This window comes from Galleria mellonella, unplaced genomic scaffold, assembly GCF_026898425.1.
Source record: "Galleria mellonella isolate WM207_F2 unplaced genomic scaffold, CSIRO_AGI_GalMel_v1 utg36, whole genome shotgun sequence".
In the NCBI taxonomy this organism is placed as follows: Eukaryota; Metazoa; Arthropoda; class Insecta; order Lepidoptera; family Pyralidae; genus Galleria; species Galleria mellonella.
Window position 1 is genome coordinate 8,152,104 of NW_026442086.1, and position 27,681 is coordinate 8,179,784.

The following is a 27,681-nucleotide window of genomic DNA, read 5'->3' on the forward strand; positions in this document are numbered from 1 at the left end:
AACAAATGTAAATCTATAGCCCTCTATGTATATTTTATATATCTTATGGGATCCATGGCCGTAGTTAAGGAGGAAGGGCATTGAAGGGCAATACTCTACTATAAGAGTCTCTAGGTTCGGGATCCATGGCCGTAGCAGGGGGGAGAGGGAGCATTAAGGGGCTGTGCCCTACATTAAAATGAAAGGCTCCAAGAAAATTAGACAGATTCGCTTTTTCGTAGTCACTTAATTATAGCTTCTGCCCCACCAAAAAGTTCTTATGCCCTACCTTAAACGTGGGTCTAGCTACGTCCCTGTGTTGTTCCTATAAATAAATAAATAAATAGTGGAAAGATTATACATTCTACACATGCGGACAATTGGATTATCATATGATAAATTATTATTATATATCGGTATATAAAATAGTTTTTGTATTCGTTTATTACGTATTCAGAATAAAATAAAGTCTCAAAACAAGTTGTCAATAATGATAATGGTCGAGTAATCCCTTTGACTTCTCCTATAGGCATTACAATTATGAACATATATACATTATGTTTATTTATTTATTTAAACTTTAATGTACAACATAATTCTATGTAGATATGGCGGACTTAACACCTCACGGTGTTCTCTACCAGTCAACCATTTTATTTTGATGGGTAAAAATGGTATGGTAACTTCGCCTGTGCTAACAGGATACGCTGGCGGAGCACCAGTGAAGGGTGATCGATGAGAATGAAAACAGGCCAGTTAGCCCATCATGATGAATTTATCAGGAATTAACCATGATAGTTTCCAGGAAGAACCGCGAGGAGGTCGACCTGGTTGGGTATATTGCTAGCAATGGGATTCTCAGTCTCCATTACTAACAGTCCCTTTCCTCCCAAAGGCGGTGTATTATTGAATAGAGGAAAAATAAAGCAATACTTGATATATTCATATAATTATACATTACAGAACAGGATTATATATCCAGGAACTATATCAAAGCAATTTTGTCCACAGCCACTGCTGCAGACGCTGCGTGCAACAACAGCGCCCTCCCCGCACACACCGCCCCACCCCGCGCACATACCCCACACCGCACACACGCCAACTTACTCCGAGAAACTCGAGGAGGCTCTCTCCCACGGCGGCCCGTTCTCCCGCCGGCTGCCCCTGCCGCCGCGGCGCATCAGCCGCTCAGCGGACAACTCCCCCGACGTCATCAAGCGCCCCCGCCACGACAACAACAATACCGAGAACCAAGTGCACGATTTCTCAACAAAAAATCACTCGTTGGTGAACAACACGAGGAGCCACGTGGAGCCGGGGAACAACGGCAATGGGATATCGAATAGCAGCTCATCACCATCACCGCGGCTAATGGACGAGGTGAAGAACGAACCACTGGACATGATATGCGTGCCGAATGCTGACATCGACCGAAGCACGGACGATACGCCGCCACACACCCATCACAGAGCACTTGTAAGTTGATAAGTTTTACTTATTTTTCCATGTACGTGAAATTACTTTTTTACGCTACTTAGAATGGCAAACAAGCTGACGGCCCACCTGATGGAAAGTGGTACCCGTCGCCTATAGACATGAGCAGTACCATGGACATAACAGAATATACTGTTTCACGCATGATACCCCCCATGCGTTGCTTTTCCTGAGGACTCAGGTGTTATCCCTCTGTACCCAGTAAATTCACGCCATATCCCACCCTTCAAACCGAAACATAGCTATACAAACACAACTGCTTCACGGTTGAAACACGAATGGGACAGAAGAAACCCAAGCAATCGACGTTTGTACAAAGTCTTTTAAAACTGCGACTTAATTGTATAACAATAATAATATAACAAATTGATTTATTTGCAAGTTTAAAGTATTCCATAAACCGTAACCGCAGGCCTCCCTTTGTAACTATTTCATAAAGGAAAAGCGTTTCAGAAGCGAAGTTTTACTTAAATTACTCTTTATATTGGCCGTAAAATAGAAACTATGACATTATTTCCTTACTTGAATCGTGCTACAAAGAAATCAAACTATACAAACATAGGTATTCGACTTTTATGCTTAAATGTTCTTTTTGTAACGGTGGTAGCAATCAAGCATACGATTCGCCTAATGATAAGCTATTCATTCATACATATCAGGCTTTAACTGTCCACTGCTAAACATAAGACTCCTTCTTGGGCGGTTTTGCCAGTAGTTGCCATTCTTGGCAGGCGGATTGGCAACCGCAGTTAGGCTTTAGAGATGTTTTAAGAGGGACGCTGCTGCCCATCCCTCACCCTCCCTTAGTCGCCTCTTACGACACCCACGGAAAAGGAAGGGGTGGCCCATTCTATGCCGGAACCACACGGATAAGCTTGTTTTCATAAATACAAACTTTTTTTATCGTTCATCGGGGGGGGGGGGGGGGGGGGGGGGGGCACGAAGATCTTAAAGATTAATTTTTAACTATAATATTACTATACATACATAGCTGCGTGGTCCCAGCATAGAAAATGCCACATCTTCCTTTCCCGTGGGTGTATTAAGAGGCGACTAAGGGAACTTAAGGTCGAAAGATGGGTAGCAACATCCCACTTAAAACCTAACATCACCAAAGCCTAACTGCGGTTGTCAACCTGCTTGCTAAGCGTGGCAACTACTGTCGGAACTTTATGGGAGAAGCCTGTTTTCAGCAGTGGACAGTGCAACAACTAATACGATGCTGATGATGATTCTTGGAATACTAGAAACTTGGAATAATGATCACGAAAAGAACAAGTCCACTAGATTGAAACTTAACATTAACCCTGTATGTGTATATATATATATATATATATATATATATATTTGAAAGATACAATATTAATACATAATGACAGTCTTCTAATAAATTATATTTAAATAAAATTGGAAAGATAGAATTATTTTTTTTTTTCTTGAAGGAACTGCTAGACGTATATACCAGATTTAGGAGATAGGATTTTTTAAAACGACTCAAAATGGCATGGAATACATAAATACATACATAATTTACATATATATATGTATGTGTGATTTATTATTTATGTAAATATTTATTTTAATTTCTGTTTAGCACTACTACTGCCCACTCACTGCTTCCTGTGCCACTGTGTTAGGTTGACCGGAAGAAATCTCTTTTAGAAATAAGTTCGCCTTTGCTAACTTTGTTCTTAACTTATTGTTGTTACTGTATATTTTAGTTATCTTCTTCTTCTTTTTTCTTTTCATTTAAGAGTTTCCTCTTGTCGATGCAACTAATTCGTGCATCTTCCTCCAGCCAGCTCTATCCCAGGCCATATCCTTTATCTCCCTATACGACATGACGCCTAGTGTTTCCTTTATCTGTCCCATTCCTAGTTCTTCCTCTTCCTTTTTTTATATAGTATATTTTAGTTATATAGTATATAATTTATAGTCATTACAAACAAACAGATTTAAAATTAAATCTTATAAATAAACATGGAATGACATTAAGTTTTACCAAGTATTAGACGTCTAGCGAGCTAGAATTCATACCCGGAACTCGGCGCGGATCAAATGTCTGACATACAGATTGACACTCGAGTTCGTGTGACGAATAATCGAGCGATAAAGCGACCCCGCCGTTAGTGCCGTTTTAGTATTGTAGTTTTAATTTTAGTAAACGATCTGTCGAATTGATTAGAATTCCCGCCAGCTTAGTCTAGGTACGATTAAATAGAGACCAAAATGGCGACAAGAAATTTTTCAATCACACATTTTTTTTAAGTAAACTTTAGAATCATTTTTTTTTTATGAATGTACCATCCAGTTCGGTACGCAGCTTCATTATATTTCAGCTGAGAAGAACGCAGATGAAACACAGCTGTTGCTTTTTTTTTAATAAAAGTTAATTTTTAAACGAAAAATATGAAAGAATAAAATGACTATCACAAACTTTGTATTGATGAAAAAAAAGCAAATAAAAAGCTACCAAGTTACAAGCAATCACAGTATTCTTGAACAGACCAGTCCCTACTAGAAGCACCCGTTCACGAGTATGACGGGTCAGTCAGCCATTATTGTGTTGAACCATATTATATGGAGCCCAATCAATTACTATAAAATTTAGAATGTACGTACTATATGGGGTGGCGAAGGAAATAGGCTTTTTTATCCCTATCGGTAAACATATCTTGGTCACAAGGACATTTTTTTTAAAATAATAATAATAAATTCTTAATATATAGAACCTGTATATATAGGATGTATAGGATTCTTTAATGGATGATAATGGAATGGTAACCCTGCCCGCGCTAACGGTATACACCGGCGGGGCACCAGTGAAGGATGATAGATAAGAATGAAAGCAGGTTTGTTGGCCCATCATGACGAATGCAACAAGTATTAGTCACAATGGTTTCCAGTGGGGACCGCGTGGAAGTCGACCTGACAGGGCTTAGCTAGTAATGGGGCCATTAGTCCCCATTACTAACAATCCTTTCCCCCCCAGATATATAGGATTGGCCGTGTGGTCCAGGCGTAGAATAGGCCAATCCTTCCTTTCCCGTGGGTGTTGAAAGAGGCGACTAAGAGAGGGCGAATGCTAGGCTCCTCTTAAAACATCTCTAAAGTCTAACTGCGGTTGCCAATCCGCCTGCCAAGCGTGGCAACTACTGGCAAAACCCCCCAATAAGGAGGCTTATGTTCAGCAGTGGACAGTTAAAGGCTGGTATAATAATCATGCTGATATAGGACCTTGTCCCTGAAAAAATTATTCAATTTTAAATTTAATAATCTAAACAAAATATCCAGATTTCAGAATTGTAAATTTTTCTATTAATAACAAGTCTTATGAAAGAAGGTTCCCAAAGAGGGTTGACGTCAGGCAGGTGGCCGGTCGTAAAACTAAAAACCAAATCTTTTTGTAATATGGATAAAATCATATTACGCCGACCCCAAATGATTGGGATAAAGGTAGGAAGATGATGAACAAGTCTTATGAAAATTAACTCTAATTATCATAATATATATTTTTTTTAATATTTTTTTTTAATTCAATTCACTCATAATCGTATTTTCTGATTTTGCTCACAACTCAGGTTGCATGTTTATTTTTATTTACTTAATTTTCTCGCACTATATAACTATGTTAAAGTGAATGCTGTGAATACCTATAATAGGCATGTGCATTAATATTGTATTATATTTAATGTTTGTTATACCTATATGTTATAATGCAATATGCTGTTGGTGTTCCTTAAATAAATAAATAAATAAAAAAGTTAATAACTCAAAAATTTACATTCAGAAAAAAAGGTCGGGGTTCGATTTCCCTTTCCCTGGTACGGGACCCTAGAAAATTGTTTTCTATAATTATATATCCGAACTGGCATTAAGACGGTGCCCTATTTGTATTTTGTGAAGGTAACGCTAAAGAGAGAAAAATGCGCCGCGCCGCGTACAAAGTTAGATTGGAATACTAACTTTAATAGTTGACGACACCGAAGTTCCTTAATAACCAACATTTTTAATTTGATTTGAGAGAAATGAGCACAGAATTGCTTTGGCCGTAGACACCAACTTCAATTACTTGGGCACTTTTGTTCCCAATAGCTGGCCAGAATTAAAATATATACCTAGGTCTCTAGAGGGGTCGTTTTTTTTTATAATTTTAGTGAATTGCTGATGAGGCTCTTCTTATTGATATATATATATATTTAAATTAATTTTCAACCGACTTCAAAACGAAGTAAATTCTCAATTTAATTGTATTTTTTATTGTTTGTTTGTTTCTTCATAACTCCGTCTATTGTAAACTGATTTGAAAAACTCTTTATCTAAACGGATATATGTACTTACAGTTTGGTCTTATAGGAATTTTATCAAATGCAGTTCAGTAATTTATTTTCTAATTCAAAATAACAAACTTTGCTACAATTTTTTTTCTGTAAAATACAATCTTAATTATTTAATGCATGTTCGGCTTTAAAACAACGTGTTATAAAGTCGAATTTATATTATGAAATTAATTTAATTTACGAATGACACGTAATTAGTGTCATGAAAGTACCTTCATGATTAAATACATTAACAGTGTCACATGATTAACCCTATTTCCATTATAAGTTCATCCATTAGAGTTTTTATACAACTTAGAATGGCAAACAAGCTGACGGCCCACCTGATGGAAAGTGGTAACCGTCGCCTATAGACATGAGCAGTACCATGGACATAACAGAGTGTACTGTCTCGCCTATAATACCCCCCATGCGTTACCATTCCTTAGGACTCAGGTGTTATTCCTCTGTACCCTATAAATTCACTGCCATATCCCACCCTTCAGAGCGAAACACAGTCATGCAAACACAACTGTTTCACGGCAGAAACACGAATGGGACAGCACCATACCAAAACAGTTTTGTGTTCGATGCAATTTTTTAACAAAACTTATGTTATTTATAACAATTACTAATAATAATAATCGAGTACATCTGAATATCTTAAAGGTTGAATGTCTAAAGAATTAACTTCGCCTTTTATACCAAAAAGAAAGAAAGAAAGAAAGAAAGAAAGAAAGAAAGAAACTTTATTCAGAAACTTTAAACAGAAATATGAGACAACACCCACACAGGGGTTAAAAAAAATTAATATATTAAAAATTATAACAACGAAGTTTCGTTGTTATAATGTGTTGTGTGTAGTTACACACAATATTTATATATATAGAATATAAAATTAAAAAAGAAAAAAAAACAATTGTAACAGTTTCATCCAAAATGAATGTATGTGTGTATACCACATTTTATTGGTCTGTAAAGTTTATATAAATAAATGTTGCCAACATAGAAATAAGTAATTTCATTATAATTAGATTTAATATAAAATACTAATTTATGTTTCTATGTAACTATCCGGAGCGAACTACTATGTGCGAAGCCGGAGCGTATCGCTAGTGTTTAATGCTTATACGCTTGTGTCTCAGGGAGGCGGCCCGCCATCTCGCGGCAGCTCGGCCGAGGCCGACGACCGTACACCACCACCGCCGCTGCCACCATCGCCGTTCGTCCCACCAGAGAGCAAATTTCCATCCTACAACTTCACCATGGCTGCACTGACTGAATCCTCATTGGCTGGTGAATATCTTCATTATCCTATTTGTGATGTGTGTTGTTTAATAAATTACAAAAAAAAAAAATAACGAAATGTAGGCTTCAGCATGAACCCTGTAGGCATAGAAGACGAATGCATAAGGAATGTTATGACATTTCCAGGTCTGCAGAGTCCACTGGCGCCCGATGGTATGGCGAGCACGTCTCAAGGTGAGTGTTAGCTTGTCTAGCAACAAGTTTATTTTATGCATTAACTACATATATTGAAATAAACGATATTTTTAATGCACTGTCTGTCGTATGCCACCATCACCGCTTCCTCTCTGCTCTGTCATTATTAGGTTTATATATCATTACTAGGTTTTATATTTTTACAAAATGTATGAGGCAATTATCACGTGACATAATATAATATATCTTATTATATGTATCTAACTATATCTCCTTTTAACCTCTATATATGTCTTCATTTTATGCTCTGTGTTCTGTATTAAATAATTAATGTCAGCTTTTTTGTGTTTTGGTTCGATGGAGTAGCAAATTAGGTTCGCCTGTAACTGTTTCGCTGTTCAGTTTCAAATATGTGACCCGTCTGTGATCTTGTTGATCATTGAACCAAAATGCAATGTGGCATGCATGTTTACTGTATTGTAACCATAGTTTAATGTATACCTATTAAACAAAGAAGATATGCTAGCTTGTTTCTAGATGTGACTTGAACAATGTGTGCTAGGTAAACCCCTCGATCCCAATTCTCCAATTAGATTGGTTCTGTTATCAACATTCTTTATGCAATTCTTTAGTTTTTTTTTATTTCCAAACTTTATCTTTTTTTTTATTATTCTTTTGACCATACCAATCATTTAGTATGAGAAAAATTGTAATTAAAATGCACCTAATTTTGTAATAATTGGCTGTAAATTTAAAGAACTTAGTACATTAACATTCCAATTGATATAAGATAATGAAATACAAAAGAAGACCTTTCAAAATTAGTTTCCAAGAAACTCAATCATTCGTCGGTGTAAACTTAGAACGGTATCCGGACCAGTTGTATTTACTTTACGTGACATAGCTGATCTTATGATTCATTCATGTTTCTAAATACGCTCTCGAATTACTCTCGATCATATTATATTGTCTTGGGAATTGAAATAACGTGTAAAATAAAATAATAACTGGGTACATTCAAGATTGGACAATGGATTTTTAGTAATGGTAACGTGGTGTCAGTTTATGTTTAAATATGCGATCGATATTCCATTGAAGAATTTAACGCTTTTGTTGAAGACACACGAGAAGTGGCCGTCGCGGTCGTGCCGGTTGTTACGAAACACAGACCAACAGTCATCACACATCCATTATTGTAAGCTTCACTAAGCTACCTGCCTGTCATTAGGCGTCGAACAAAATTATTTGCGTTACTAATACCGCTTGGCATTTTAAATAAACGGCGCGACGGACGGCTATCATCAAATGTAAAGGGGGGTGGCGGTGCTTACATACAAAGAGAGGCTACGATATGGAGAGTGCATTAAAACTGCGTTCGGAAGCTTCGATGGGGCTAACTGCTTGTGTTGTGACCAGGTGGCGCCCGCACCCCCCAAGAAGATTACAGATGCGAGCCGTGTAACAAGAGCTTGTCCTCCCTCACGCGGCTCAAACGGCATATTCAGAACGTTCACATGCGACCGTCGCGGGAGCCAGTGTGTAACATATGCCGGCGGGTGTACTCCAGCCTGAACAGCCTAAGGAACCACAAGTCCATTTACCACCGCAAGCAGCAGCAACCGTCCGCCTCGGCCGGCCAGGGGCCCTTCTACCCCGTCAACTGACGCCCGCCGCGCGCCCCGCGCCCTCCCACAAACACGTTGCCATATGAAAACACGTTGCCATTCGAAGGAACCGAGCTGCCATCCTAACCACCCAAACGCCATAGTCTTGCCCGTAGATCTTTATTAAGTTGAAAACGAAACTGTAACGCGATATGTTCCTAACTCTGTACATAGCATAGTTATACATGTACTTTGCATGCGCATCGCAAACTTTATAATATATATATGTATGTATAATGTACCTATATTATAACTAATGGACGTAACTAACGCTTGTCGCGAGCGCAGCCCGTCGACGACGTCGACGCTCTCGTCGCCCGACGGCGCTCCGCTCGCATGACCCACCTTGCCTATCTGGAACCAATTGGGACATCTATGATCGGTACACGCATAACCACCAACTGTTCGAATCAAGCGCATTAGTCAATTATGAGCACGTTAAATTGCCTCTACAGCCCAGGTTCTCAAAATTTGCCACCCTAATGTCGTGGTACAAATTGTGCCAATTGGTTCCTTCTATTTGGGACCTGTTGGATGCGAGCGGTCGCAGTGGTGTTGGATACGATACGAGCGTACCCTACTTCTCTGGGGTTTAGGGTTGTGTTGTTGACTAATGCGCTAATGTTGGTTGTTATGTGTGGCGCAGTGGGCCCACTGGGCGCGGGGCACCGATGCGAGGTGTGCGGCAAGCTGCTGTCCACGCGGCTCACGCTCAAGCGGCACACGGAGCAGCAGCACCTGCAGCCCCTGCACTCGGCGCGCTGCAGCCTCTGCCACAAGGTGTTCCGTACGCTCAACTCGCTCAACAACCATAAGAGCATTTACCACCGCCGCCAGCGCGGCCTGCCGCAGCAGACGCAGCCGCAGAACCTCACCACCAGCCCCGACACTAAGCTCAACATGCCCCACCACAACATCGACTTCTACAAGTTCAAAGATCAGTTCAATGTCTAAACGGGGTTCCGTCTCGATGACTCGCATCTATTTTTTTAATTTAATATCCTTTATTTTATACCTTTTAAATATTTTTTTTATCTCAATAGCGGGATTCGTTGATATATTTTATGTTACTATGTTAAGATTTATATAAAATATTTATTTTCTATTTATGAACTTTGAACTTGTAGAATCTTGACCAGTATCGACCATGACAATGGGGTCCATCGCTCGTCGAGACTCGTGGCTCACTCACTGACATTCCACTGACACGAGAGGGCGGCCTGATCGTTGTTGCTATAAATAATTATTTTCTCTAAAAGTTATGTACGATCGTGCGAGCGCCCCGTATAGTGCAATACTGCGGTACGTGACAACCTTGACTTTTTACACTATGTTAATGTGTGACAATAAGGCGAAGAGAAAAAAGAAATATTTTGAGAAAAGATGAAAAATCTTGGTGCTGTAAATTTATATATTTAGGCTTAAATTTATAAAAAAAAAAAAGAACAGTGTTCGAATAAGTAACAAAAGAGGCATATTGTTTTAACATTGTGTTCATTTTTCGGCGTTTTGCAATTTTATTTATTCTCTGTATTTTTACCTGCATGATCTCACTCTTAGATATTTATACGAGATTATTAAAATCTATATTAAAAATATTTAAAAAAAAAAATTATATACACGAATATATAATTGGCTTATGAGGCTTTATAAAATTTTTTTTCTTTTATAAGTTAGGTGTTTTTGTTTATTGAATGTAAGACTGAATCGTTCAGGACATAGCACCAACAGACGGAAACTATTCGGATTTGGTTCTAAGAAAATTTATCCGCAGAGAGCACTTGTCACAGCAAATGAAAAATAATAAACCGGACTTATATATACCCCCCACATAGCAATGTTTGAATGTTGGTACTACATCAACGATTGTAATTTATATGAAATTAAACCTTATGCTATTGTTTTAAGGTTTGGTTACAGTGTTATCACAATTGTTGGTGCATACCAATTCTGGCTCAAGATATACATACATTCAACAGCGATACACACATACACAGTTCTTTACTTTTGCTTTTTTTTTTCTAAAGTCGACGTATTCAATAGGAGTTTATTTTATTACTTTGTCGACTCCTTCTGTCTCCTTCTACGACTTTCGCCATATTTCTATAAATGCACACAACAGCATTATTTAGCAAAGTGAATCGCAAGGTGCCATTTTTAACGAATGATATGGCTATATTATTATTATATTTTAGTTTAGTCAGATTTTAGTTACATTTTTTTTTAAATATAGTCTTATTAAAATCTTGTGTTCGTTCTTTTAATTATTATTATTGTTTCGTTAAATTCTCTTCGGTGACTTATCATTTTTAATTTTATTTATATACAACTTACTAGGTACTTTATTGCAATTATGTACTATATATACTTTACTACATTTGTTGCTGTTTCGTTGTACAATTTGTAATTACACATTTATTATTATATAAAATACATAAATAGGTAATAGTATAAAATTTTAATAATTCTCAATGTTAAATGTTCCTAAATTTGAACAGTGTGAATTTTGTTTTAAAACTTATAATATTTTAATATTTTCAACTGGACTTTTATTGATATTTTGCTTGCCATGAATAGTAGTAATCGCTGTAGTTACGGACACCGCGACTTGTCGACGCTAATGTATAAAACATAATAACAGTGGCCGGTCGTTTTTTTGACAATGAGCTTTAAGTCAATACCCGATTAGGTTGAAAGTCGCGGCGCCCGCAAACTTGCTACAGCTCGACGTTTCGTTGTACCTATAAACATTATTCTAGTTCAATATACATCACATTATCGACAATTACTGTGTCGTAAATCATTTGTTATATTTCTTTTATAATAGCAATAAGGAATCTTAAGTGTAAATGTAATACATAATTTATTGTAAAACAATAGTTACATTCTAAGTAATTATTAGTGCCTGCTTTTACATGATTATTGTGGTTTTCTTTTTTTAATTGAAAAAAAAAAGACATATTTTGCGAAAACTTCTAAAAATTAAGAGTAGTGTTGGAAACACGTTCTCACTTACCTAGTAATTGATCAGTGCTTTATATTTTAAACTAACATACGAGAGGCTTCCTAAAATAAATTTAATGCTATATGTTATAAGATTGTGTTGTTATTACTAGATACATAAACGCTTAGCCATTTACAATTTGTTTAGTTATTTAGTAAGCTTTATTATTAAATTGGAAGACTAGTGTTTTGGTGCTAAATTGGAACATTGTTAGAGAAATTGTAAGAAAAGAAAAAAAAAAAGAAGATGAAGAAATTAAAACTCAAAATTCGAATGGTATATTTAAATTTTCTTTCGCAACATTCCGTATGAGAAATGTTAAGTTTTTATTTGCAAATGTTGCAATGTTCGACGTGAGGCGTACGTTTGTTGTTTTGTCTAGTAATTTTAGTAATAGATTTTTCTTGTTAATTTGGGTTTGGGAATTAAATTAGTTGACTAACTAGCGAGTAAGGTTTATCTGAATTCATATAGTTAATAGCTTCTATATGTTTAATTTACGATTACAGGGATGTGCTGCGTTGGCAGTACGGTCATAATTTGGCTATTCTATCATAGCACTATGGAGAACTTGTGAATTTATTTATTTAATTAAAAAAAAAAAGACGTTGTCTCTGGTTTAGAAAAAAAAAATGCCAAAATCTAATAAGCGCTATAGACTGATTAGACTAAGTACGCGTTTGAATTGTACACTATTAGGCATATTTTATAGATAAAAAATGTACATTATTTACTAAATTAACAATTTTATAAAACCGCTGCAAGGGCGATGTGTCGAAGCGTGAACTTCCTTTGTATTATTATTCGAAAAAAATTAATGTGATCGTGATCTTTATTTGATGCTGTTAGGTGCTAAGTTATTTTGGGATCTCAAAGGGCCATAGGTCCTTCTGGGTTTTAATGGGTGAGAACTACACCGTGTTCTAAGGAGCAGAACACATCCCTGTCAAAACTACATTAGATAGTCTCTTAGCAAGTTTAAGACTGTTTCTGTGACCTGTTTAAGTTTTTACTTTCTATCGAGTTAAGGTGATTTTTTTTTTTCTATGCGTCACTTCAGTGGACGCCCACCTTGTTCAATGTGTTCTTTTACTTGTTGGCATTTTTACTTATTTTATAAGGGATCTAAATTAAATTATTGGTTGTTGTATTGAAATTTTATTTTTTTTTTTTTTACCTTAAATTAATTATTATTCTACTATCCATACTTAAGTTTTTTTGTTGACAATTGGCATCTGTGTAATGCAGTCCATTACATTTAACTTGCTATCGTGCCAAAATATTTGGATCTTAATTTTTTGTCTTCCATTTCAGATGCAAATGTCCTACCTACTAATATAAGAGTAGTACTCTCTGGTTATATAAAAAAAAAAAGTTTCTAATACAGTCTTTGGCATCTGCAATAGAATTAAATGGACTGCAACTACCGTTAGGGAGTGTTATCAAAACGAATAACATCACATAATTATTAATATTATATAAATAGTTCTATTCCTTCCTTACTTTTATTAAAGAATACTTGACGTAACTACTCATAAAATGTAATTGTAATAGTTAAACCGAACTTCATAAATCCTTATATTGATGATAATGGCGTTTTTAATAAAAACAAATACACAAAAACAATATTGTCAGTTTTATTGACCACCCCGCGCGAGCATCCACCGTTTGGCACAATATATAGCTTCTGTAGACCACTTTAGCTTGACACATTCACAAATTTCGTTTTTACCTCCGAGTGAGCTTTGCATTGTCTCTGATTTTATGCCGAATATATACTTTCCCGCCTCCTGCATGTTCGTTATAACACTGTCATCGGCTACTGTAGCTTCGCCATCATTTCTTATTTATTTAATTTTATTTTTTAATTATTATTTCACTCTTTTATAATTTTAGTCACTTTATTTCACTGTTATTATTATTATTTTTAGTTCGAAATTCTCAATTTGAAAAGGCAACAGTAAAAACCTTTGAATGTTGCCATTGGAAAATTCTAGACTCCCAGTTAGGTGACGTGTTTTATTTGAGCGCGTACGGGGACCAACCCCATATTTGTTTTGTTTTCCGATCTGTTTACAGGTAAAAAGTTATTCACGTGCTCAATATGCGGGAAGGTTCTGTGTTCGAAGGCATCGCTGAAGCGACATATCGCCGACAAACACGCGGAGAGGCAGGAAGAGTACAGGTGCACGATATGCGAACGCGTCTACTGCTCCAGGAACTCCCTGATGACGCATATATACACCTACCACAAGTCGAGGCCGGGCGAGACGGAACATATCCGGTTTTTTTAGTGACTACTCGGACGGAGTTGGCGCGGCGTGCGGCAGTATTCATCTAGCAAAGAGAACCATGAGACCAATCTCCACACGACCGCCGTACTTAGCATCACTCACAAAGGTTAGAACTTGTTTATACAACGAACAGCATAGGGTAAATGACGCTAACTCATTAACAATAATATTCTCACTGACTAGTCTAAGATAGGGTTTAAGGTCCTTTTTAGTTTTCTTACTGATTCAGTTTCTTTGGAATTTATGATTTTGGACATTTTATGTTTTTATTTGTTTTTATATTGACCCAAAGCCAAAGGCCCCACCTCCCATCGGGTTTCGCAGTTTTGACGTTGTTGTGTTGCTTGGAGCATGCTTCTATCATTTTTGTTATCACGTGTTTCTGTGTCATTGTGGTTGAAAGAATTTCCTAAGATTTTGAATATTATAAAAACTCGTGATTACTGTGTAGTTAGTCAATGTGTACAGTGCATATTATTAGTATTATAATAATTATAATTATTATTGTTAACCTCATACATTCTACGTACATATAAAAATAACTTTGACTATGCATCCGATTTTCAAAATTGTGTCTTATAAACTGTTTCGTGTGTGTTGCCAGCTAACAAAAATTTCCCAGATTACTCGCAGGTCATATACGGTCGATTGATTATATGTGCAGAATAAAAATATGTTTGAAAATGGATATTTCTGATTTCCAGCTGTCCCGCCCCTCCGTATGCCTCCGCCAACTGCCGGCGGCATCAACGAGCCCCAAGAGTGTCCATACTGCCGCAGGACATTCTCTTGTTACTATTCCTTGAAACGACACTTCCAAGACAAGCATGAGCAGTCCGATACTTTGTACGTCTGCGAGTTCTGCCACCGAAGGTACAGGACCAAGAACTCGCTGACCACGCACAAGAGCCTCCAGCACCGAGGCTCTAGCGGGATGCTGAAGCGGCTGCTGAAGACCTCGGCCCTTCACAGCGCCCTGGCGCCGTCCCCGCACCACCTGTTCGATTTGGGCGCCAGCGACCATGGACCGCAACTGCCGCCTGGTCTTCAATGACCTCAGACCATGGCTTAAATTCGGTGGTAAAACTCCCTATTCCAAATAAACTTGGCTACGAGGACCAAGAATATTTGAAATATGGCCAAATGGACGCGGATACGAAAGGGATAGCATAACATAATGTGCAATATAATGGACAATGCCAAAACAATGCTGGACGTTGCCGCATTTTAATGGTTAATCGTATTATAATTAGTAAAATATTGACGTTAGGTTTAAAATTACATGCAGTATTCTCGCACGCGGCTCGTAGCAGCCGTCTAGTGTACGCTTCGAGGGTCGGACTTCGCTTTGTGACTAATAAATAATACAGTACGCAAGTTACTGGCATTTTCTAGTGAAAATGTTCAAACAGTGTTCAATATGACAATGTAATCCAGAGCAATACTAAAGTATTAATATTTCTAGTACTGCCAAAATAATGCCAACTGTATTCTAAAGAGAAGATACATTTTTAAAAAAAAAAACACTTTTCGATAATTGTCTAGTGTCAAATTAGATTCGGTAACTGTACAAAAAAAAGAACGTACAAATTTTAAACAGTAAATTTAAAAGTGGAAAGAAAATATTTTTTAATGTAACTTTTTTCGGAACGCCAAATCTAAATAAAAAAAAAATACAGATTATTTAGGGATTAATTACAAAAATAAAATTTAGAATAAAAGAAAAATAATGTTGATGTTGAGTAAAAATCTAAAGACTTCTTAGAATCTGATTTCGAAAGTACAAAATTACGTCTAATTGAACAATATAAATCTATTCTATGTGCGTTTGGCTTCATTAAATAATAGTCATCAATGTATAAGTAGCCGTGCCTTCGTTCGTCTGATGCCATATACGGATGGTGTTCGGAGACTAGCGCGTTGTGCGAATGCATCTGCGAAGCCGGACGACGGAGAGCGGAGGCGGTGAACGAGGAACGATGCCGGCGGCCGGTGGCCGGTGACCGGTGACCAGTGACCGGTGGACGGTGATCTGCTCCAGTGACTGGGCCCCGTAGGCTAGGGCCTATAATACAGGGTTATGAGTGAGTAGAGCGACGTAGAGAATAGAGATACGCCACATGAGCCTGTGCGTGGTCTTCGAATAGTGCTGGTTCGACGATCGTATACGTGTGCATGATTTGGAATCATGAGTAAAATTTAATCATTTCTTCTGTATAAAATTACGTAGATATTAGGTATTAATTGATAGAATTATATTTAACCTGTATCCATTTTCGGATTTCTCTCTATGAGTGTATAGTGACTCTTATTTAAATGTCGACCAACGTAGCGGACGTCACGTTATTGAAAATTTATTAGATTTATTATTATTATTATTATATTCTCAAAAAAATCATAGGATTAACCATAAGATGGCTGCAGATTGTATAAAAATTATTTTATTTACATATATGTAGGAAATTACTTGGGAACCGCATTCGTTTGGGACACAAATCATACATATCGTCTCAGGGTGAACGTTGACAAAAAAATATCGTATATTCAACAAACGGACAATTATAAATTAAACGAGTCTTAGTTCAACATATCACATAAAATAAATATCTCTACGAATACCTACATATGAAATAAAGTATTTAACACCGTGATATTTCACAAAGCCAAAGAAACATAACGGAGATAATATCTACAAACAGTTATTTTCAGTAAATTATTTACATGAATTAAAAAAAAAAAAAGAAATAGTTTAAAATTCTAAACGTGTTGAGAAAAATTTGAATACATTGTGCCATATCCAACATTATTCATTATCCATGCGATTTGGAACATATCAAATCACTAAAAGTGATTCTGTTTTTAAAACAGTTTTCAAAGAAACCGTTGATACTAATTGTACGAGCTCTGTACACAGGAATGCAATGCAATTTTTTTTAAAACGTTCGATCGTTCAAAGCAACATTATTTTTTTGCATTTATTTTTTTTTTTTCAATATAAGTAACTTGGGTTAAGGAAATAATTTAAGTTTTCGTATTTTATTTTCATTCTCGCGGAATGTTACATATTCGTACTTTGTGATATGTATTTAAGTATAACGAAAAGTTATTTGGTTATTTCCAGATAGTTTAAAAATATAAGTTCTCATAACCTCAACTTAAAAATAGATGTTAATTTAAAATTAATACCGCGGGTTAGTTTTCGATTTTGAACTGGCTATACCTGCGTTAACAAGCATATACCTCCAGTGTTTCATAATACCTCAAATATATTATTTTGTTTTTTTATAATTTTTATCGAATGTTATTCTTGCAAGTATGCGATAGAGCCCTTGCCGCGTTTTTTGAACGTTCCATCTCATTCTTACTGCTGCGTTCGGGTGGTTAGAAAGAGATGGAACGACCTCAGAAAACGTCGACACTTCGAGGTGAGGGTTCAGTTTTCTAGTAAATGCAATAACATGGGTTCGAAAACGTAATACAACATTTAGCTGGAGCTTAGAAGAGAAAAGCAAGCGGGTAGATTAAATTGTAAATATTATAAGTTAGTGACTACAAACACTACGCATGTATCGCGGCATCGTTTGGGAATGAACGCCTCGTGATATTATTAACTATATAGTAAATAGAAAACATTAATGGAAAGGATTTTTATATATTCTACTAATGGATTTATTAATAGTGAAACTTAGTATAGTCTCCATAAAGTTTATAATGTTTTGTGTTTATTGTTTTCGCTGTACAAATACTTGGCGGTCGCGTTCGCGACTGGAATTGTTGCTGCCCTGTGCTTATTTGGTTTTTCCCACCAATTTTTGTATCGTTTCTTGGTGTTTGTAATTCTAAATTATTTGATCTCAATGAACAGCTGCGAACTACATAAAATTTCGGAGACAGCCGTTGGTGATTGTTGTTAGGTCTTTTTACTATGTTAAGTTTGGATATGTGTCGGCAAAAAAACAAAAAAAAAAAACAATCGCAGCTAGGGAATTCAAAATGGCCGTAGCGTGTGTACGCCCAAAATTTAAAAAAAGAACAGCGTTAACAATAGGATTACAATGTTTTGCAATGTATACCAAAATACTGCATTTTTAATGTTTAAGATGAAAGTGAGAAATTTTTTTTTTCGTAAATTTAATATACGCCGTCAAGTTCGCAATATAATTTCGCTTCTTCGCCAGTTAATTATGTTAAGTTTAACAGAGAAATACTTTATAAACCGACTGTGTTACTAAGTAGGGTAATGCACAAATAATCAACAACGGAATGCCTTCTTACAGTACAACTATTACAATAGCCTATACACTAGGTAAATATAAATAAGATGCCAATACGCTAGACTCTAAAATGACATTGAGGCGTTGTAAAAAAAAAATATCGAAATGTCACTATTTACTTTTTTTCTACCACAGAAAATATACAAAGAACATAATTTATACTTATATCGGGTACGTCACTAGCTCTTAAAGTCGACTTTTTTGTCTATAGAGAGTTATTTATTTAAGACGTGATCCAAAACGGTAAAAAAGGTAAAATATATACTCAACCTCTTAATGTCATTTTCAAGGTAGGTATTCAAAATATCATTTTTGCGACTTTTTTATAAAATCAAAATACGTATCATTCTATCATTTTTATTGGATAATCTGTAATGCAATTAAAAAAAAAATACCTACCGTAGACCATAGATTTTATATCAATTTTCCATGTTCACAAACTGTTTCACAAACATCTGTTTTAAATGCTTTTATAATATAAGTATTACCTCTATAAGATTAAGTATTACCTCCATTCATTATTTTTTATTTTTTTTTGTTATGTAACGTAACAAGCCATCCGCCTGTCCGATTTTGTGGTCATGGCGTGATGTTTACATTATGTATTACCAGCCAGCCAAGACATATTTACCAATAGACAGTTATATTGTAAATATCAATTTTATTATAGCATTTGTTAAATATTTTCCCATACACAAACATTATTTTTGTTGAATCATATCCATATAGAAAATGCAATAGTTCACCGGCAACATTTCTGTTTATGTAAAGTTCATTGGCTTGACATTTTTTTTTTTTTTATTAATAGTTGTTACTGTCTTGGGTTCTTGCCTTTTAGGACCTATTGGCTTGACACAAACAAAAGTGTTGCCTACCAGTACCTACAATAGTTAATTATAAAGAAATATTACAAATGCTCGACCGAGGAAATGATACTCTTTTTTTAAGACTAAATCGACTTCATCGTTTATACCACAGATGACATAATCATTTTCTATTTAAAAATAAAAAAAATACTAGTACCAAGGAATAATATTAAACTACTTTATCAAAAAAATACTTACCATGTAAGTATCTACTTCTCTTTTAGATAAATAACCATTTTATGCGATGCTCATTGCAGAAATCTGATAACTTTACAAAAATCAATAAGTCTTTAACGAATATGCAAAATTCAAAGGTTTTGGCATGTAAATTTCAATAAATTTAAACAATTTCTAAATTATTATCAAATTAAATTATATATATCTGTACAAAAAAAAAACTACTTAATTTTAATAAAATGAGTAACCAGTTAACACAATAAAAAAAAAACCACAAAATTAGTGAGTGAGAATGTAGACATAAAAATGCGTTCTCGATTTGAAATGTTGCGGGTTTTCTCCATTTAAACTTATTTCTTTCTTTTTTTTTTTCATAATTAAAGTCGATTTAATCTTATGTAAACATAGCTTTAATATTCATAACAGTATCTTCCACGTAAAATAATGTAACGTATCGCCGGTAGCAATAGTAACCAACCAGCCATAGTACCTCAACTATATACATACATAGTTACGTTTATTGTCGTTTACCAATAAGATTCACTTAGCAGATTTCTCAACTATACAGAACGCTTAGTTTATTACAACAATAGAATTAAATAAAGTTAGATTGTTCTTTTTTAATGTTTGTTTCAATAACACGAACTGTTTCGTCAACAAATGTTCATAGCTCTATTTTTCTTTAATGGATGATAATGGAATGGTAGCCACGCCAGCGCTAACGGTATACACTGGCTGGACACTAGTGAGGGATGATAGGTGAGGATGAAAAGCCAGGTCAGTTAGCCTGTCATGGTGAACACACCTGGAATCCAGCACGATGGTTTCCAGAAGGAACCGCGTGGAGATCGACTTGATAGCGTATATTACTAGCAATAGGACTGGTAGTTTCCATTACTAACAATCCCTTCCCCCCCTCATAGGTCTATTAATAGCGCCAGTAATTTTTTTTTTTTACATTTAGGTACCATGCCTCTAAAATAATCACAGCATATTTTTGATTTAGGTTTGGTTAAAATCCGAAAATTATCTTTTTAATAAAATCTTTACATTTACAAAATCATTTTGGTAAATCCTACTTACTTTACTAATTAAACCTAAAATTTACTAATATACGGCCTTTTACAGTAACACATACCTATGACCAAAAAAAAATGTATCCTCCAACCGAAGAATACATGTTTATTATAGTACACCTAATTTTAGAATGACCGTTGAATAAGGCATTGTATAAATGTTGTAATTAGAAACAAAATATACTACTTACTGAAAAACCATAAAAGTTTAATGGAAATCTCGTTTTTACCATTCTCTGGTAGTATAACCTCTTGTGACTTTAGGCTTCCATCTTTTTAAAACTATATCATAATGCAAAAGTCTATCAGTTGAATGTTATTGATGCAAACAATATTTGTAGCTGTGATTTTCTTATTTGTTTAACAATAGTGACAAATCTGCTAGGCCTACAGTATCTAGTTAACATAAAAATAGTTCCGTAACTCAAAGTGCACTTACAACTTTTAATATAAAAGTATAAGTATTATATTATTAAGTACCAATCATGTCCGCGGTCGAGCAATCGTTGATAGCCACTCTTTACAGTACATAAAATAAAAATATTTACAATATACACGCTTACAACATACAATATACTAACATTTATATGAACTAGAATTAACTTTTATCTACACAATATGTTGTGGCGCCATCTTGTTGAAAGTTGCCGTATGAAAGCAAACTTCCCGCCAAAATGCTGCGAACTGATACGTTCAGTGCGTCAATAAATTCTTTTTCTGCGGCGAACTTTTAACATACGCACGCCGCTGTTACTGTTATGCCTGGGTGACACATTTTATACACAGATATATTTTTTTATGATTAAAAAAAAACAATTTATATGTGAAAGTTAATTAAGTGGCAATTCTAATTTTTACTGCACTATATTTTTGCTGACACTTAGGTTAGATTTTTCTCTTTTTCGTAATTTAATGTATGCACGATCTGCGTTTTTATTATCATTGATTTTCTTTTCTTATAAGCCAGTGTCTTAAGTGATACATACCCTCGAGCCGTTACAAACTAATTTATTGATTACAAACGAGTGTAAGTGCCACATAAGACATTTTTATTTAGCCTAAACTACTATTGTGTTACTATTATGTAAAAAAAATATGGTTTGCCATCGTTGAACAAAGATGAAAATATGTGTTAAATACATTTAGTTAATGAGTTTTGTTATACTTTTAATGTTCGGGATGGGTCCGAGTGGAAAATGTAAAAAAATGTTTCATAGTATTGTGTATTGATCGAATAAGGTTACTAGGTGTGCGGGACCGTCTAAGCGGCCCTTATAGAGAATTAGGGCTTCTCTTGAAATTGTTGTAAGTTGAACATCTATTGTCGGTGAAGACACTTAAAGTACTATTGTTGTAGCATGTAATGAAATCGAATTACGAATTGATGTTCAACGGCCGCTGGAACCGCGATTTTGCTCTAGACAAATTGAAAGAATGTAGGTAATTGTGAAAATGTTTATAATAACGTGGTATGTTGCTCAATGGATATATAAAACCTTTGTTGTTTGATATAGTTAAAATTTTATTATCTGTAGGACTGCACACGATTAGTCCACGACACTGCTATATGAAACCAGTGTTTGATAATCCCAAAATATTTATTAGGTAGTTAGATTTTGTACATACTGCCAAACTAGTAAAAATAGAAAATAGTTGCAAATTCAATTAACGTGTAAGAATTAAAATTTATAAAATAATTTGTGAGTTATAAATTTTTATACATAATATACAGGTATAAGTAATATTAGTTAATTTTCACAATACGATAAAATACTCACAAATATGACGGTTTCTTATTAAATTGTCAAATATCGTGAAGAACCAATTTAATAATAGCTTCATGAAGTAAAACTAAATAACATAATACCATATCTATATTGTGTATTCGCGATTATCTTTAAAATCGGTGTGTTTGATCTCACGAGTGAAAACCCCGGGGTTCCAGCGACAGTTGAAATGGTGTCTTTACTTGTTTTGATGTTGTTGATATATGTGATTAAGGAATAAACTCGGGTTGCAGTTGATAGATAGGTACATATCAATGGTCGGAAAACTTAGTACTGTAAGTATCTTTGTATCTGACATTTTTGTCTGTTGCAATCCATCATTGTTTTTGGTTACGTATCTTAGTTTTGGCGCCATTTCTTATTGACTAAACTTTAAAAAAGGATTTAATCAAATTGGAATTATGTTAGGAGTATATTCCATTTTTAAATTCCGTATTATTCAGAAATTAATGGCGCTCAATTATTTATTCGCGTGCAAAATTGCAAAAATCACAAACACTAATTCCCGCCAAAATAGTGGCGCATATATTTTTTTTTCTAGATATCGGACCTATGTCATAAAAGAAATGCTTTGTCTATGTATATATTTACGATAAGCACTGACAATGATGGAGCGTAGCACAGTAATTGCTTTTTATTAACTTTCAAGTGAAAATTGTTTGTTTGATCCATCTCATTTCTCGTTTCGATATCTACATTCGAATTCTCATGCAAAGTATAACAGTTGGATGTAATAAAAGTATAAAATAAACTCGCAGTGATTCCATTGATGATGGGTATTTTAATTTATTTTATCCTACATGTTTACAGCTAAGTATAAATATCGTAACTTATAATCGTATCATTGTCATAAGAGTACAGGTACTAAACAAAAATAGTTTTTTTTTAGTACCTCTACTCTTGGGGGGAAAGGGATTGTTAGCAATGGAGTTTGACAGCCCTATTGCTAGCAATATGCCTTATTAGGTCTACCTCCACGTGGTTCCCCCTGGAAACCATCGTGAACAATTCTTGTTGAATCGTCACGATAGGCTAACTGACCTGCTTCATCCTCACCTATCATCCTTCACTGGTGCCCCGCCGGTGTATACCGATAGCGCGGGTGGGGTTACCATTCCATTATCATCCATTAAAAAAAATTACCTCTACTCTTATACACAATCCCACCTACAGCCGCCAATACTGTAACTATAATAAATTATATCCTTTAAGGAAATATATTGCTAAGATCATAAGTATATACTCGATAAATATCATAATTTTTTTTATGCTACTATGGTGACAAACAAACATACAACCCGTTTGATGATAAACGGTGTTACGATAGCCTAAGAACGTCTGTGACACAAAGGATCTCACACACACGTTACTGATCCTTAAGAAACTGTAATACGCCCTTTTGAAGAACCCCTGCTGTAGTCTCTAGAAAAAAACTTTAGAGGAGTACTGTAGGCGTCATATCGAGGAGTTATTTAGAACACAATCCGGAAGAAAATACAATGGGAACAAAATCTCATAGAGGCTTCATACCACCTTTTTAGCTAAAATCGTTGACAAATCTCATAACACTCCTTTGAACTGAGTCAAGAGGACTAAGCTGGTATCCAGGAGCTCTTACCCGTAAGTGAGAACAATACTCCACATGGAGTCAAACTTGTGACTTTAAAATAACAATCTTTGTCCCCGAGTGAAGTACTGGTTCGCTTTATTCAGCACTCCGAGCTTTCTAGACGCCAGCTTGATCTTGTCTTCCAGACGACTGTGAAACTCGACTGAATATGTCGACACCGAGGAACCCAATATTATTGGCAATAAATAGTAACTAACATGTCTAAATCTTCAAAACCACAGCAAATGGGATTTTCTTAGCGGTGAACGTGCAAGCTTGTGTCTTAGTAGAGTTGATCTGGACTAAATTTAGTCTACCCCAATCAGAAACTTTGGCAAGAGCGCCTGATATCGATTTTAGACACAAACTCTTTACAGTTTGCTTCTACAATAGGACTAGACCAGAGGGAGACTTTGTACAAAAATCGATTGCTTGGGTACCTCTACCCCATTCGTGTTTCAACCGTAAAGCAGTTGTGTTTGCATGGCTGTGTTTCGGTTTGAAGGGTGGAATATGGCGCGAATTTACTGGGTACGGAGGAATAACACCTGAGTCCTCAGGAATGGCAACGCATGGGGGGTATCATGAGCAAAACAGTATACTCTGTTATATCCATGGTACTGCTCATGTCTATAGGTAATGGTTACCACTTTCCATCAGGTGGGCCGTCAGCTTGTTTGCCATTCTAAGTGGTATAAAAAAAAATAGAAATTTTGGCTCGGCTCTTATATGTTTTCTTATACATACCTAATCATACTCACAGCAGCTAAATATAAATATCATACATACATACATACTTACATATCTGTCACGCCTATCTCCCATTAGGGTAGGCAGAAACTGAAACATAAATATCATGATATAATTAAACTAGTTTTTTTTTTTTTATCTTTTCTGGAAATTTACGGTAAGTATACTATCATTATAGCAGTCGTTAACTGTCCACTAATGAACATAAGCCTCTCACTATTAAGGACTATTGCCAGTAGTTGTCACGATTGGCAGGCGAGTTGGCAACCGCAGATAGGCTTTGGTGATGTTTTAATAGAGATGCTACCCACTCCTTGTCCATTACTTCCCCTAGTTGCCTCTTGCGCCTTATCAGCAATGCGTAATAGGGGGGAAAGGGACTGTTAGTAATGGAGACTGAGAATTCCATTGCTAGCAATATAATGGACACAAGAAAACAATTTTCTAATAAATGTAGGAAAGACAAAAATGATGAATTTTAATAACTTTAAAAATACTTCAATTAATATACATATAAATGAACAAATTATAAATAATGCAAATTGTGTGACATTTCTAGGATTAACAATAAATTCTAAATTGACATGGAAAGAACAAATAGAAAAGGTATGTGCAAAGATTAAAAGATTCCCTTTTGCACTCTACAAATTAACCAAGATAGCCAATAAAAATACTGCTATTACAGCATATTTTTCATATGTTGAATCCATGATTAGATATGGATTGCTACTTTGGGGTAATGGCGTTGATGTTGGGAAAATTCTAGTCGCGCAAAAAAGTTGTATACGTGCTATATGTAATATTGCACCTGATGTTTCTTGTAGGCCTTATTTTAAGTCTCTAAATATATTACCTGTTCCCAGTCTGTATATACTTGAAGCGGGTATATTTGTTAAATTGAATAAGCACATGTTTACAGAAGCAAAAGAGCAAATACAAAGAAGCGCAAGATACCCTAAAAAACTAGTGACCAATACAATTCCTAAAACTAGCCGTTTATTAAGAAATTCCTATATGATGTGTTTGACAATCTTTAACAATATACCTACGGATATAAAGGAACTTCCATTAAATAAATTTAAAATTGTGTTACGTAAATGGTTACTTAGCAAAAGCTTTTACTCTGTTGACGAATTTTTCAAGAAAGAATAGATAAATATCTAATATAGTTGTCGATGCATAAATTAAATTAATCAATTCCTATCAAAATGTGACATTTGCATGCTATTCTGTAATGGCTAAATAGGCACGAAACTTTATGTAATATAAGACCACCGATATCTACCCTATTTAAAGCAAATAAATTCCACTAAAATTCTCATCTCCCCTCTTAAGGAGAGGAGATGGCAACTAACCCCCGGCAGAAGCACAGTCGGCCGGGGTTCAGGGCCCCAGGGAAAGAAACCGGCGTACAATGCGGGCAGAATCTAAGAGCACCGCTTTCTGCATCTTTCCCGGGAGTGAGCCGCCTCGGAATCCCAACTGTCTGAGATGTTGTTCCAGACTGGTTGGGATAAGACCGTTCACCGACATAACGATTGGGATGATTTCGGTAGATGTCACCCCCCACATTTCGGTCACCTCGTGAGCCAGGTCGAGATATTTTCTCTTCTTCTCGGTCAATAAATAAATTTATTATTATTATTTTTAAATTTTACCAAAATTCTCATCTCCCCTCTTAAGGAGAGGAGATGGCAACTAACCCCCGGCAGAAGCACAGTCGGCCGGGGTTCAGGGCCCCAGGGAGAGAAACCGGCGTACAATGCGGGCAGAATCTAAGAGCACCGCTTTCTGCATCTTTCCCGGGAGTGAGCCGCCTCGGAATCCCAACCGTCTGAGATGTTGTTCCAGACTGGTTGGGATAAGACCGTTCACCGACATAACGATTGGGATGATTTCGGTAGATGTCACCCCCCACATTTCGGTCACCTCGTGAGCCAGGTCGAGATATTTTCTCTTCTTCTCGGTTTCGGCTTTCACGAGGTTCTCGTCATGCGGTATGGTGACATCCACCAAAAACACCCTCGAATGTGCCCGGTCCATCACCACGATATCAGGTTTGTTCGCAAGAACAGTCCTGTCCGTGATGATGGATCGGTCCCAGTAGAGCCTGACGCTGTCGCTTTCGAGGACCGGCTGTGGCTCGTACTTATAGTACGGTAACCTCTCATTCGCGAGGCCGTACTTCAGAGCTAGCTCTTGATGGAGTATTTTGGCTACCTGGTTGTGCCTGTGCAAGTACTCTGTGTTGGCAAGAGCTGAACAACCCGAAAGCACATGTCTGAGTGACTCTCCAGGATGGCGACATGCTCGACAGATGTCCTCAGTGCCAGCCTTCAGAATGTGCTTTCGGTAATTGTTCGTCTTAACCACCTGATCCTGTATTGCACAGACAAAACCCTCGGTCTCTCCGAAGAGATCACCGAACTGTAGCCAGTGCACGGAGGTCTTCGTGTTTACGTACGGCCCGTGAAGGGCTTTGAAGAACCTTCCGTGCAACTCCTTCTCTTTCCATACGGCCTCCCGCTGAGAGGTACCCAAAACTTCGGGTTTTCGCCAGTCCTCTTTAGCCAGAGAAAGAGGGTGAATCCTTTGTCACATTCTATGACCTCTCTATGCAAACCCTCGTCTCTTTTCTCCAGAAAATATGTCCTGAGGCTGTCAATCTCGCGGTTGTGCATGGTCTTAACGCTTAACAAGCCTCGACCACCAGCTTTCCGCGGGATATACAGCCTCATGACTGACGATTTCGGGTGATGCATTCTATGGAGGGTCATAGTTGTGCGGACTTTCCGATCCAGGGCTTCGAGTTCGGTTTGAGACCATCTGAGCACGCCAAAAGTGTAAAGGAGTACGGGTATGACCCAGCCGTTATAAGCTCGGATTTTATTGGCGCCCGATAAAGAACTTTTCAGTACTCTTGTAAGGCGCGCAAAAAATTCCTC

At 36.3% G+C, this 27,681-nt stretch overlaps 1 protein-coding gene across 8 annotated transcripts in view; it reads left to right on the forward strand.

Annotated features, from left to right (window-relative positions):
• Positions 1-23,148, forward strand: part of LOC113520740 (broad-complex core protein isoforms 1/2/3/4/5) — a 205,466-nt gene extending 182,318 nt beyond the window's left edge. For 5 of the 8 annotated variants that reach the window (XM_052897486.1, XM_052897484.1, XM_052897487.1 and 2 more), the window contains 4 exons: positions 991-1,455; positions 6,938-7,088; positions 7,227-7,274; positions 14,902-23,148. In XM_052897486.1, coding sequence (XP_052753446.1) covers positions 991-1,455; positions 6,938-7,088; positions 7,227-7,274; positions 14,902-15,251 — 1,014 coding nt within the window. In that variant the 3' untranslated portion in view covers positions 15,252-23,148. Of the gene's footprint in view, positions 1-990; positions 1,456-6,937; positions 7,089-7,226; positions 7,275-8,651; positions 9,435-9,545; positions 13,530-13,982; positions 14,304-14,901 lie in introns of those variants that run through there. The other 3 variants (XR_008253117.1, XM_052897489.1, XM_052897488.1) reach the window with 3 other exon arrangements.
• Positions 23,149-27,681: the final 4,533 nt, after the last annotated feature.